General features: G+C 50.5%; 1 protein-coding gene and 1 long non-coding RNA gene across 3 annotated transcripts in view; both read left to right on the plus strand.

The window, feature by feature from the left end:
- LOC309556750 overlaps positions 1-14,694 on the plus strand; it is a 489,144-nt gene that overhangs the window by 210,117 nt on the left and 264,333 nt on the right. The window lies entirely within an intron of this gene.
- Positions 1-14,694, plus strand: part of LOC309556744 (unconventional myosin-Ig-like) — a 314,471-nt gene that overhangs the window by 75,414 nt on the left and 224,363 nt on the right. For both annotated transcript variants that reach the window (XM_082259231.1, XM_082259232.1), the window contains exons 7-9: positions 10,427-10,543; positions 12,892-13,098; positions 14,212-14,357. In XM_082259231.1, coding sequence (XP_082115357.1) covers positions 10,427-10,543; positions 12,892-13,098; positions 14,212-14,357 — 470 coding nt within the window. The remainder of the gene's footprint in view (positions 1-10,426; positions 10,544-12,891; positions 13,099-14,211; positions 14,358-14,694) is intronic.

Consider the following 14,694-nt stretch of genomic DNA (forward strand, 5'->3'; position numbering starts at 1 on the left):
ATTTCGGGTCCAGGGGGGCGGCGGCAGCTTTTATTTTCTATCTGTTAGTTGAACTCATTGTATTATTTTTTAACCTGACAATGTAACAAAGTATCTATAATGAAAGGGGCGGAGCCTGACGGCGCAGATGTCATTCTCTCTATAGCAGAGGGATCAGTGAATTTCCTGACATGGACACCGGGGATACGAGACGTATCGGATGTGATGGATAAATCCCGGATGACATAAAGCTCTCATACATAAACCGCGTCTCATCGTTATCTCCTCGTTACACGCCGCTCATTCACTCATCATTTCCCTTCTGATGTTCTTGAACTTTTGACCTCCGCCGGGAAATGTTGCTGCAGATGCTTCATAATTCATGAACTGCAGAACATTGTTTTCTGTCTCAGCGAGAACGGCGAGCGTCGGGCGGCGGCGGGGGGGAAGATAAATCGCTGATTCCGGTTTATTAGACGGGCGCAGAGATATTGGGCATGGAGGGCAATAAAACATCTCCTCAGAGTCGCAGGGCGCAGCGGAGTGCGTCATGGCGGCGACCTTCAATGTACGATTATTCTTTATAACAGAGCGCAAAGATCCGGCATGGAACGTTGCTAAAGAGGACCGGTCACCAGTCCCTGATTCCAGATCCCTGATCCCAGATCCCTGACCCCAGACCAGATCCCTGATCCCAGATCCCTGATCTCAGACCAGACCCCGGATCACAGATCCCTGACCCCAGATCCCTGATCACAGACCAGATCCCTGATTCCAGATCCCTGCTCCCAGATACCAGACCAGATCCCTGATCCCAGATCCATGATCTCAGACAAGATCCCTGATCACATATCCCTGATCACAGACCAGATCCCCGATTCCAGATCCCTGCTCCCAGACCAGATCCCTGATCCCTGATCTCAGACCAGATTCCCTGATCACAGATCCCATATCCCAGATCTTTTATCACAGATCCCATATCCCAGATCCCATATCACAGATCCCTGATCCCAGATCCCATATCACAGTTCCCATATCCCTGATCCCAGATGCCTGATCCCTGATCACAGATCACAGATCCCATATTCCTGATCCCAGATCCCTGACCCCAGACCAGATCCCTGATCCCAGACCAGATCCCTAATTCCAGATCCCTTATCCCAGATCCCTGCTCCCAGATCCCTGATTCCAGGTCCCAGATCCCTGATCCCAGACCAGGTCCCAGACCCCTGATCCCAGACCCCTGATCCCAGATCTCAGTATTCACAGAAAGAGGAACTCCACACTTACCAGCAAAAATATAGATCAGAATGATGGACCCCAAGTTCAGGAAAAAATAAATACTATCTACATATTTACTAATAATGATTTTTTTTTTGCAATTCTGTTACAGGAGGGGGAGGGGGCAACATAAAAAAAAGGTGAAGGTCCACTTTAATGAGCACCCCCTGGGGGATGGGAGAAATGTCTTCTTGGGGTGCAAAGATGTCATGCCGTTGGGGGGGGGGGGTAAATGAATTGATTTTGGGGCAAAATAACCAATTTAATAATTTTTTTTTGGTGAAAATTGACATAAATTTATTGTGTTTATATCTTCATTTATAAAGGATTTATTGTGCAATTGGAGTGAATGTTTGATGGACAATCGTCATTCTGTATTTTAAAACATTTATCTATTTTAAGAGAGGAATTCCCCTGTTCACCTCCCACTGACACCAACATTCGGGGACTACTACTTCCACTGACACCAATGATGGGACACTATTCCTCCCACTGACACCAATGATGGGACACTATTCCTCCCACTGACACCAATAATGGGGCACTATTCCTTCCACTGACACCAATGATGGGGCTCTATGCCTCCCACTGACACCAATGATGGGACACTATTCCTCCCACTGACACCAATGATGGGACACTATTCCTCCCTCTGACACCAATGATGGGACACTATTCCTCCCACTGACACCAATGATAGGGCACTATTCCTCCTACTGACACCAATGATGGGGCACTATTACTCCCACTGACACTAATGATGGGGCACTATTCCTCCCACTGACACCAATGATGGGGCACTATTCCTCCCACTGATACCAATGATGGGGCACTATTCCTCCCACTGACACCAATGATGGGGCACTTTTCCTCCCACTGATACCAATGATGGGGCACTATTCCTCCCACTGACACCAATGATGGGGCACTATTCCCCCCACTGACACCAATGATGGGGCACTTTTCCTCCCACTGACACCAATGATGGGGCACTATTCCTCCCACTGACACCAATGATGGGGCACTATTCCTCCCACTGACACCAATGATGGGGCACTATTCCTCTCACTGACACCAATGATGGGACACTATTCCTCCCACTGATACCAATGATGGGGCACTATTCCTCCCATTGACACCAATGATGGGGCACTATTCCTCCCAAAGACACCAATGGTGGGGCACTATTCCTTCCTACTGACACCAATGAGTGGGCACTATTCCCCCCACTGACACCAATGATGGGACACTATTCCTCCCACTGACACCAATGATGGGACACTATTGCTCCCACTGACAGCAATGATGGGGCACTATTCCTCCCACTGACACCAATGATGGGGCACTTTTCCTCCCACTGATACTAATGATGGGGCACTATTCCTCCCACTGACACCAATGATGGGGCACTATTCCTCCCACTGACACCAATGATGGGGCACTATTCCTCTCACTGACACCAATGATGGGACACCATTGCTCCCACTGACACCAATGATGGGGCACTATTCCTCCCATTGACACCAATGATGGGGCACTATTCCTCCCAAAGACACCAATGGTGGGGCACTATTCCTTCCTACTGACACCAATGAGTGGGCACTATTCCCCCCACTGACACCAATGATGGGACACTATTCCTCCCACTGACACCAATGATGGGGCACTATTCCTCCCAAAGACACCAATGATGGGGCACTATTCCTCCCATTGACACCAATGATGGGGCACTATTCCTCCCACTGACACCAATGGTAGGGCACTATTCCTCCCACTGACAGGAACAATGGCAAACCATTTATTCTTTTGACACCAGTGATGAGACACCATTTCTTTCACTGCCACCAACAATGGCATACTATTTCTCTCAATGACTCCCTGTTCACCCACCATTTTCAGGGGATTCACCCTGTTCACCTACCACCATGGGCGTCCGCAGAACTTTTTTCAGGGGGGGGGCATCATTTTAATGTCACCCATGCCCCGCCCCTTTTTAACAAAGCCATGAAGGGGAGGGGCTTAGTCATTATACTTATTTTGCATACTTATTTTTAAAGGGAAATTGGTAGCATTTGTTTTTAAAGCATTTCTTAACCTAAAAAAAAAATAAATAAAAAAATTATCCTGTTCCCTTAAAGCATGTTATACAGCACTTGTGCTGTGTAATTTGCCCCCCCCCCGGTATCACCTAAAATACCTGGCTGATTCTGCCTGGCTATGTCCTCCCCTCTGTAAACTAATCACGGTATACCATGGCTGCTGAGCCCTGACACCGTGGTCAGTCTACGTGCCTCCATCATCGGCAGCCCTCCTGTCCTCCTCTGTTCTCTCTCCCCCCTCCCTTCCTCTCTGTCTGCTCCTGTGTCAGTGCCCCTCCTGCTGCTGTAGTTTCATTTAAAGTTTTATATCCTGTCTACAGTCTGTTTAATAATCCTGTGTCTGTGTTTTATAAAAATAAGTCATTGTTTACAAGTTTTCAGAGCGCCGATCGCCGCTCACGTAACCCGCTGCCTCTCCCCTCCTCTCCCCTCTTCTCTTCCTCCTCCTCCCCTCCCAACTGACAATAGTGAGGAATCCTCTGCCCCACCCACTGCAGGCAGCTGTCAGACGGGGAGAGGAGAGAGCCGCTGGGTCACGTGATCGGTGCTCGGCGCTCTGAAAACTGGTAAAGAACACCTTATTTTTTTAAAAACACAGACACAGGGGCACACAGGATTATTAAACAGACGAGAAAGGATGGTATGAAGTGGCTTAACAACCACTTTGAAGGGGAAGTTGAGATTCCAGGGGGGGCAACTTTTTAAATAAATATATAAATATCCCCTCAGTGTTATCTGTGTTTTTTTTTGTGTATATTTGTTCATTACTTTTATTAAGAATAAAAAAAACATGGATAAGTATGTCAGAAAGAGCTGAGAGCTCCACCTACGGACTGGATATGAAAATACAAAATATTAAAAAGGATTTTTTAAATATCATTTTTTAAATAAATAAAATAATTGATAAATGGTTAGGGTGTGGAGACAAGGGACGGTTCTCAGAGATGGGTAGGGAGTGGAGACAAGGGATGGTACCCAGAGGTAGGTAGGGGGCGGAGAGATAAGGGACTGTGCTCAGATGTAGATGGGGGTTGGAGACCAGCAACGGTGCTCAGTTGTGGGGAGGGTGTGGAGACAAGGGAACCGCGCTCAGAAGTAGATGGCGAGTGGAGACAAGGAGACAATTTTCAGAAGTGGATGGGGCAGAGACAGGGGACAATGCTCAGAGGTAAGTAGGGGCAGAGTCAAGGGACGATTCTCAGAGGTGGGTATGGTGTGGAGACAAGGAACAGTGCTCAGAGGTGGGTAGGGTGTGTAGACAAGGATAAGTGCTCAGAGGGGGGTAGGGGGTGGAGACAAGGGTCGGTGCTCAGAGGTGGGTAGGGAGTGGAGACAAGGGATGGTGCTCAGAGGTGGGTAGGGTGTGGAGACAAGGGACAGCGCTCAGAGGTAGACGGGGAGTGGAGACAAGGGACGGCGCTCAGAAGTAGATGGCGAGTGGAGACAAGGGGACAATTTTCAGAGGTGGATGGGGCAGAGACAGGGGACAATGCTCAGAGGTAAGTAGGGGCGGAGACAAGGGACGATGCCAGTGGGCAGAGACAGGGGACAATGCTCAGAGGTAAGTAGGGGCGGAGACAAGGGACGATGCCAGTGGCGGCTGGTGCTCAAAATTTTTGGGGGGGCGCAAAAACAAAAATGTAATAGGTATTGCTTCGCGGCAAAAAACGCGGTAAAAAAATTGCATGACTTTGAGGTCATGATACAGGCATGGCACAGGTGATGGCATAGGCATGGCACATGTGATGGTATAGGCATGGCACAGATGGTACAGGCATGGCACAGGTGATGGAATAGGCATGGCACAGATGGTATAGGCATGGAACAGGTGATGGAATAGGCATGGCACAGGTGATGGTATAGGCATGGCACAGGTGATGGAATAGGCATTGCACAGGTGATGGTACAGGCATGGCACAGGTGATGGTAAGGTCATGGCACAGGTGATGGAATAGGCATGGCACAGATGGTATAGGCATGGCACAGGTGATGGAATAGGCATGGCACAGATGATGGTATAGGCATGGCACAGGGGGTGGAATAGGCATGGCACAGATGGTATAGGCATGGCACAGGTGGTGGAATAGGCATGGCACAGATGGTATAGGCATGGCACAGGTGATGGAATAGGCATGGCACAGATGGTACAGGCATGGCGCAGGTGATGGAATAGGCATGGCACAGATGGTACAGGCATGGCACAGGTGATGGAATAGGCATGGCACAAGTGATGGTATAGGCATGGCACAGGTGATGGTATAGGCATGGCACAGGTGATGGTACAGGCATTGCACAGGTGATGGTACAGGCATGGCACAGGTGATGGAATAGGCATGGCACAGATGGTATAGGCATGGCACAGGTGATGGAATAGGCATGGCACAGATGGTACAGGCATGGCACAGGTGATGGTACAGGCATGGCACAGGTGATGGTATAGGCAGGGCACAGAAGGTACAGGCATGGCACAGGTGATGGAATAGGCATGGCACAGATGGTATAGGCATGGCACAGGTGATGGAATAGGCATGGCACAGATGGTACAGGCATGGCACAGGTGGTGGAATAGGCATGGCACAGATGGTACAGGCATGGCACAGGTGGTGGAATAGGCATGGCACAGATGGTACAGGCATGGCGCAGGTGAAGGAATAGGCATGGCATAGATGGTACAGGTATGGCACAGGTGATGGAATAGGCATGGCACAGGTGATGGTAAGGTCATGGCACAGGTGGTGGAATAGGCATGGCACAGATGGTACAGGCATGGAGCAGGTGATGGAATAGGCATGGCACAGATGGTACAGGCATGGCACAGGTGATGGAATAGGCATGACACAGGTGATGGTAAGGTCATGGCACAGGTGGTGGAATAGGCATGGCGCAGGTGGTGGAATAGGCATGGCACAGATGGTACAGGCATGGCACAGGTGATGGAATAGGCATGGCACAGGTGATGGTAAGGTCATGGCACAGGTGGTGGAATAGGCATGGCACAGATGGTACAGGCATGGCGCAGGTGATGGAATAGGCATGGCACAGGTGATGGAATAGGCATGGCACAGGTGATGGTAAGGTCATGGCACAGGTGGTGGAATAGGCATGGCGCAGGTGGTGGAATAGGCATGGCACAGGTGATGGTACAGGCATTGCACAGGTGATGGTACAGGCATGGCACAGGTGATGGAATAGGCATGGCACAGATGGTATAGGCATGGCACAGGTGATGGAATAGGCATGGCACAAATGGTACAGGCATTGCACAGGTGATGGTACAGGCATGGCACAGGTGATGGTATAGGCAGGGCACAGATGGTACAGGCATGGCACAGGTGATGGAATAGGCATGGCACAGATGGTATAGGCATGGCACAGGTGATGGAATAGGCATGGCACAGATGTTATAGGCATGGCACAGATGGTACAGGCATGGCACAGGTGATGGTAAGGTCATGGCACAGGTGATGGAATAGGCATGGCACAGATGATATAGGCATGGCACAGGTGATGGAATAGGCATGGCACAGATGATGGTATAGGCATGGCACAGGTGGTGGAATAGGCATGGCACAGATGGTATAGGCATGGCACAGGTGGTGGAATAGGCATGGCACAGATGGTATAGGTATGGCACAGGTGATGGAATAGGCATGGCACAGATGGTACAGGCATGGCACAGGTGATGGAATAGGCATGGCACAGGTGATGGTATAGGCATGGCACAGGTGATGGTATAGGCATGGCACAGGTGATGGTAAAGGCATTGCACAGGTGATGGTACAGGCATGGCACAGGTAATGGAATAGGCATGGCACAGATGGTATAGGCATGGCACAAGTGATGGAATAGGCATGGCACAGATGGTACAGGCATGGCACAGGTGATGGTACAGGCATGGCACAGGTGATGGTATAGGCAGGGCACAGATGGTACAGGCATGGCACAGGTGATGGAATAGGCATGGCATAGATGGTATAGGCATGGCACAGGTGATGGAATAGGCATGGCACAGATGGTACCGGCATGGCACAGGTGGTGGAATAGGCATGGCACAGATGGTACAGGCATGGCGCAGGTGATGGAATAGGCATGGCACAGATGGTACAGGCATGGCACAGGTGATGGAATAGGCATGGCACAGGTGATGGTAAGGTCATGGCACAGGTGGTGGAATAGGCATGGCACAGATGGTACAGGCGTGGCGCAGGTGATGGAATAGGCATGGCACAGATGGTACAGGCATGGCACAGGTGATGGTAAGGTCATGACACAGGTGGTGGAATAGGCATGGCGCAGGTGGTGGAATAGGCATGGCACAGATGGTACAGGCATGGCACAGGTGATGGTAAAGTCATGGCACAGGTGGTGGAATAGGAATGGCACAGGTGGTACAGGCATGGCGCAGGTGATGGAATAGGCACTTACCTGGCGACGGCTCGGCTCCCGGCGGCGGCTTCTCCCCTCCTCGCGACTCCGACGTCCGTCCTCTTCTGCTCGGCTCCCGGCGGCGGCTTCTCCCCTCCTCGCGACTCCTCTTCTGCGGCGGGCTGCGGCGGGAAGGTGACCGGGCGGTGACGGTGAGTGACTGATGCACGGACAGGCACCGCCCCCAACGAGGTCACCATGGATGTCCTGAATCATGATTGGTTCAGGCTGGAGTCTGGACCAATCATGATCCAAGACATCACAAAAGGGGGTGGTGTAGCGCATTGCTCTGCGCTACAGTTACGCCCCAGAAGGCCGCCAATTGGCGCCTCTGCTGGTGGAAAACCCCACCCCCCATCGGCACCAATGCGGCGGACGCCAAAAGGGGGGTGGTGTAGCGCAGAGCTCTGCACTACAGTTACGCCCCAGAAGGCCGTCTATCGGCGCCTCTACGGGTGGAAAACCCCACCCCCATAGGCACCAATGAGACGGGCGCCCCTTGTGGGCAAAAACATTTTTTTTTTAATCTTTTTTTTTTCTTTTTCTTTTTTTTGGGGGGGGGGCGGCGCCCCTGCGCCCCCTATGGGCCGGCCGCCACTGGACGATGCTCAGAGGTGGGTAGGGTGTGGAGACAAGTGATGGTGCTCAGAGGTGGATGGGGCAGAGAGGGGGGACAATTTTCAGAGGTGGATGGGGCAGAGACAGGGGACAATGCTCAGAGGTAAGTAGGGGCAGAGACAAGGGACGATGCTCAGAGGTGGGTAGGGTGTGGAGACAAGGGACGGTGCTCAGAGGTGGGTAGGGTGTGGAGACAAGGATCGTTGCTCAGAGGGGGGTAAGGGGTGGAGACAAGGGTCGGTGCTCAGAGGTGGGTAGGGTGTGGAGACAAGGGACGGTGCTCAGAGGTGGGTAGGGTGTGGAGACAAGAGTCTATGCTCAGAGGTGGGTAGAGAATGGCGACAAGGGACGGTGCTCTGAGGTGGGTAGCGAGTGAAGACAAGGGATGGTGTCTCAGAGGTGGGTAGGGAGTGGAGACAAGGGATGGTGCTCCGAGGTAGGTAGAGGGTGGAGACAAGGGATGGTGCTCAGAAGTGGGTAGGGTGTGGAGACAAGGGTCGGTGCTCAGAAGTGGGTAGAAAGTGGAGACAAGGGATGTTGCTCAGAGGTGGGTAGGGTGTGGAGACAAGGGCTGGTGCTCAGTGTTGGGTAGGGAGTGGAGACAAGGGACGGTGCTCAGAGGTGGGTAGGGAGTGGACACAAGGGACGGTGCTAAGAGGTGGGTAGGGGGCAGAGACAAAGGGTGGTGCTCAGAGGTGGGTAGGGAGTGGAGACAAGGGATGGTGCTCCAAGGTAGGTAGAGGGTGGAGACAAGGGATGGTGCTCAGAAGTGGGTAGGGTGTGGAGACAAGGGTCGGTGCTCAGAAGTGGGTAGAAAGTGGAGACAAGGGATGTTGCTCAGAGGTGGGTAGGGTGTGGAGACAAGGGTTGGTGCTCAGTGTTGGGTAGGGAGTGGAGACAAGGGACGGTGCTCAGAGGTGGGTAGGGAGTGGACACAAGGGACGGTGCTAAGAGGTGGGTAGGGGGCAGAGACAAAGGGTGGTGCTCAGAGGTGGGTAGGGAGTGGAGACAAGGGACAGTGCTCAGGGGTGGGTAGGGTGGCGGAGATAAGGGACGATGCTCAGAGGTGGGTAGGGGGTAGAGAAAAAAGATGGTGCTCAGAGGTGGGTAGGGGATGGAGACAAGGGACGGTGCTCAGAGGTGAGTTGGGAGTAAAGACAAGGGATGGTGCTCAGAAATAGATGGGTATGGTGACAAGGTACGATGCTCAGAGGTGGGTAGGGGGCGGAGAAAGGGGATGGTGCTCAGAGGTGGGTAGGGGATGGAGACAAGGGACGGTGCTCAGAGGTGAGTTGGAAGTAAAGATAAGGGACGGTGCTCAGAGGTAGGTAGGGAGTGGAGATAAGGGACGGTGCTCAGGGGTGGGTAGGGGGCGGAGATAAGGGACGATGCTCAGAGGTGGGTAGGGGGTGGAGAAAAAAGATGGTGCTCAGAGGTGGGTAGGGGATGGAGACAAGGGACAGTGCTCAGGGGTGGGTAGGGGGCGGAGATAAGGGACGATGCTCAGAGGTGGGTAGGGGGTGGAGAAAAAAGATGGTGCTCAGAGGTGGGTAGGGAGTGGAGACAAGGGACAGTGCTCAGGGGTGGGTAGGGGGCAGAGATAAGGGACGATGCTCAGAGGTGGGTAGGGGGTGGAGAAAAAAGATGGTGCTCAGAGGTGGGTAGGGGATGGAGACAAGGGACTGTGCTCAGAGGTGAGTTGGGAGTAAAGACAAGGGATGGTGCTCAGAGGTAGATGGGTATGGTGACAAGGGACGATGCTCAGAGGTGGGTAGGGGGCGGAGAAAGGGGATGGTGCTCAGAGGTGGGTAGGGGATGGAGACAAAGGACGGTGCTCAGAGGTGAGTTGGAAGTAAAGACAAGGGACGGTGCTCAGAGGTAGGTAGGGAGTGGAGATAAGGGACGGTGCTCAGGTCTTTCATTATATGACAGGTTGGCTTTATGTAGATCTGTGGGGCCCCCCGAAGCAGTATCCAATGACAGAATGTTCTTACCCGACATACCATCTCTTTGTCTGTTGTCAGAATGTCATCAATGATAAATCGAGCTACAAATTGGTGGTGGATTCCATGAAGGTGATCGGCTTCACCGAGGAAGAGGTGGACTCCGTGTACAAGATCCTGGCTGCCATTCTTCACCTGGTAAGGGCCCCTCTTAGGATTCTGTGACCTGAGCCCACAGATGGGACCTGGAGAGATAAGATTTATATGGTGCATAGTCGTAAAACTTGTTGCCACCACCAAATGTTCATAAATATTGCCAATATTCTCTTTTTAAAAATTACTTCACTCCGACAACCCCTGCCATAAAGGATCATGACCAATATGGGTTCTCTAGTTAAAAGAATTGAGGGGGCCAGGTCCTCCCTCGCCATTATTATGGTGTCATAGAATAAATATGGAAATAGAATGTGTCTGTAGTGACGGATATTCACCCAATTAAAGAGCAGGGGGATACTGAGGCTTTATATTTGGCCTTGTGAAGTGGATTTCATGGACAGATTTTGCAGATTTTAGGCGGTTGGGTGATGTCAGATGGCATGTGGAAAGGATCTCTGGAGATAAGGGTTCAGCGCATGAGAAGTTTTATAGATGGTGGTTGAGAAATGGGATGAATGAGAAGAAGTTCAGAAAAGCCGAATGTCATCATATTGTAAAAATAAATCTGTAAATGTATTTAACCGATAAAAAGACTCAACAAACAGCAATGAGAATCCCTGATTCCATATAAAATGACTGCAGAGTATAATCCCGCAACTGCAAAATATCAAATAATCATTTCGTTTTAAAAAAGAAAAGCTGCAAGGTGTCCTCGTGGTGGGACCATCTGGAGGAATTTGAATTGTATATTCGGCTGTTCCTCTCCATCATATCTCAGCCGGCTCTGAATTGTCATCTTTGAAAAGAAACATCTCAGAAAGACTTTATTACAAACAGATCTGTAGAGTAATTCTTCTTAACAGGGTTCCTCCAGAGGGGGCAAGGGGGCATTCTTCTCAAAACCACCAATGTAAGGGGCATTCTTCTCCCCGACCACCAATATAGGGAGCATTTTTCCTACTGACCACCAATGTTAGGGACATTCCTCCCACTGGCCACCAATGTAAGGGACATTCTTGCCACTGACCTCCAATATCAGGAGCAGTCTTCCCACTGGCCACCAATGTAAGGAGCATTCTTCCCACTGACCCCCAATGTAAGGAACATTCTTGCCACTGACCTCAAATATAAGGGACATTCTTCCCAATGGCCAACAATGTAAGGAGCATTCTTGCCACGACCTCCAATGCCAGGAGCATTCTTCCCACTGGCCACCAATGTAAGCAGCATTCTTCCCACTGACCACAAATTTAAGTAACATTCTTGCCACTGACCCCCAATGTAAGGAACATTCTTGCCACTGACCTCAAATATAAGGGACATTCTTCCCAATGGCCAACAATGTAAGGAGCATTCTTGCCACGACCTCCAATGCCAGGAGCATTCTTCCCACTGGCCACCAATGTAAGCAGCATTCTTCCCACTGACCACAAATTTAAGTAACATTCTTGCCACTGACCCCCAATGTAAGAAGCATTCTTAGCACTGGCCACCAATGTAAGGGACTTTGTTCACACTGATCACCAATAAGGAGCAATCTTCCCATTGACCCCTAATGTAAGAAACATTCTTCCCACTAGCCACCAATGTAAGGAACATTCTTCCCACTGACCATCAATGTAAGGAGCATTCTTCCCACTGATCATCAATGTGAGGAACATTCTTCCCACTGACCACCAATGTAAGGAACATTCTTCCCACTGACCACCAATGTAAGGAGAATTCTTCCCACTGACCACCAATGTAAGGAGCATTCTTCCCACTGACCACCAATGGAAGGAACATTCTTCCCACTGACCACCAATGTAAGGAACATTCTTCACACTGACCACCAATGTAAGGGACATTCTTCCCACTGACCACCAACGTAAGGGACATTCTTCCCACTGACCACCAACGTAAGGGACATTCTTCCCACTGACCACCAACGTAAGGGACATGTTTCCTAGCGACCATCACACAAATGTACTGTAAGCTTATACAATACAGGCAGACCGTGGCTAGTAGGAGGAGCCGGCAGGGGTCTGAACATAGCTTACTGAAAACATCAGCACCCCACCTCATTACTCCTCTCAAGAGCCCTCATGGGCTGACTCTTGGGAGGAGTTATGCAAATATCAAAATGCCTTGATTGACAAAGTCAGTCTGGAAGAGTAGGTGTTCCAAGGCAGGCTTTATTTTCATGCCGACCAGCCTAGATAATGCCCACACGCACGTAATGCTGATCCTCCCTGGGCCAGGAACAGTCAGGTTCTAATTGGGAGAAGCTCACATTGTGCAGTGAAATCAGAGTAAGCCATTTCAATCTAGGAGAGCAGCCAGGACTGAAGGGAAGGCCGGAGTTCAGATTTAATCCCTATTGTGTTACATTGTTTATTCATTCTTCATAGGGTAATCTATGTTTTGAGATGGACAGTGACTGTGTGGTTCTGGAGGATGAGGACCTGGTTCATTATATCGCAGAGTTGACGTGTTGTGACCCCGACGCCGTGCGGAAGACCCTTCTATACCGTACTATGGCTGCAGGAGGGGGAGAGATCATCGAGAAGGGACATGGTGTAAAAGAAGCGGCCTATGCCAGAGATGCCTGTGCCAAGGTAGGCCAAAGGTAGCTGGTGGTGGTCAACTCAAGAGAAGGCCAGGAGAGGTGGGAGAGGCGTGAAGAGAAGGAAAGGTTGGGAGAATCCCTGGGGATGGTCAACTCAAGAGAAGTCTAGGAGAGGTGGGAGAGGAGTGGAGAGAAGGAGAGGTTGGGAGAATCCCTGGGGATAGTCAACTCAAGAAAAGTCCAGGAGAGGTGAGAGAGGAGTAGAGAGAATGAGAGATTGGGAGAATTTCTGGGGATGGTCAACTCAAGAGATGTCCAGGAGAGGTGAGAGAGGAGAGGAAAGAAGGAGAGGTTGCGAGAATTCCTGGAGATGGTCAACTCAAGAGAAGTCCAGGAGAGGTGGACAAAGAAGCGGTCTTTGCCAGAGATGCCTGGGCCAATGTAGGCCAAAGGTGGCTGGTGGTGGTCAATTAAAGAGAGGTCCAGGAGAGGTGGGAGAGGAGTGGAGAGAAGGAGAGGTTGAGAGAATTCCTGGGGATGGTCAACTCAAGAGAAGTCCAGGAGAGGTTGGGAGAATTCCTGGGGATGGTCAACTCAAGAGAAGTCCAGGAGAGGTGTGAGAGGCGTAGAGAGGAGAGGTTGGGAGAATTCCTAAGGATGGTAAACTCAGTAGAAGACCTCACCCTGATCTTACTCAGAACTTGCTCTTACTTTACTCTGGCCTCGCTATAACCTCATTCAGACCCCAAACTGACCTCACCCTGACTTTGCGCGAACTTCTGATCTTATCCTGACTTTACTCAGACCTTTTTCTGACCTCATTAGGACCTCACTCTGACCTATGAACTCACTCTGACCTTGCTCTCATCTCGCTTGGACCTCATCCTCACTTTGCCCTGATCTTGACCTTCACCCTGACCACACACTCACTTTCCTTGGACCTCCCTATGACCTTGTTCTGACCTCACTCTGACCTTACCATGACCTTGCTCTGACCCGAGCATGACTAAACTTTGACCTCCCTAGGTCTGTGCTCTGACCTCAATATGACCTTACCATGACCTTGCTCTGATCTCAATATGACCTTGTTGTGACCTCACCATGACCTTGCTCAGACCTCATTCTGACCTCGCTCTGATCTATCACTCTATACATTTCGCAGGCATTCTACGAAAGGCTTTTCTGCTGGATTGTTGGGCGTATCAACAGCATTATTGAGGTGAAGAATTACGATGCCAGGATTCATGGAAAGAACACTGTGATTGGTGTTCTGGATATTTATGGATTTGAAATCTTTGATAATAACAGGTCAGTACTGATTTCTTATTTCTGTAAATGCTCCTAAACCGCTAACTATGTCTAAAAGAGGGGGGAAATGGAAAGCTGGCAACTCGTGCATCCGAAGGTGCTGATTTTAATAATGCAGGTGGAGTACAGAAAGTACAGAGATTTACGCGTTTCAGCCCGTAGCTGTGATGGCTACGATTAAGGCTGAATGCAGCTACCGGCCAAAATGCTGTCCTTGAGTGTAAGTAAGACACCGTAAGTCAATGCACCGATTACTCACCGCCTCAGGGAATTTGTCTGGGCATTGTCTTCCTATTTATTTGTATGTCCGAAAGAGATTTTCCCTACTACTGGGGTA

This window comes from Pelophylax lessonae, assembly GCF_965119305.1.
Source record: "Pelophylax lessonae genome assembly, chromosome: 5".
Lineage (NCBI taxonomy): Eukaryota > Metazoa > Chordata > Amphibia > Anura > Ranidae > Pelophylax > Pelophylax lessonae.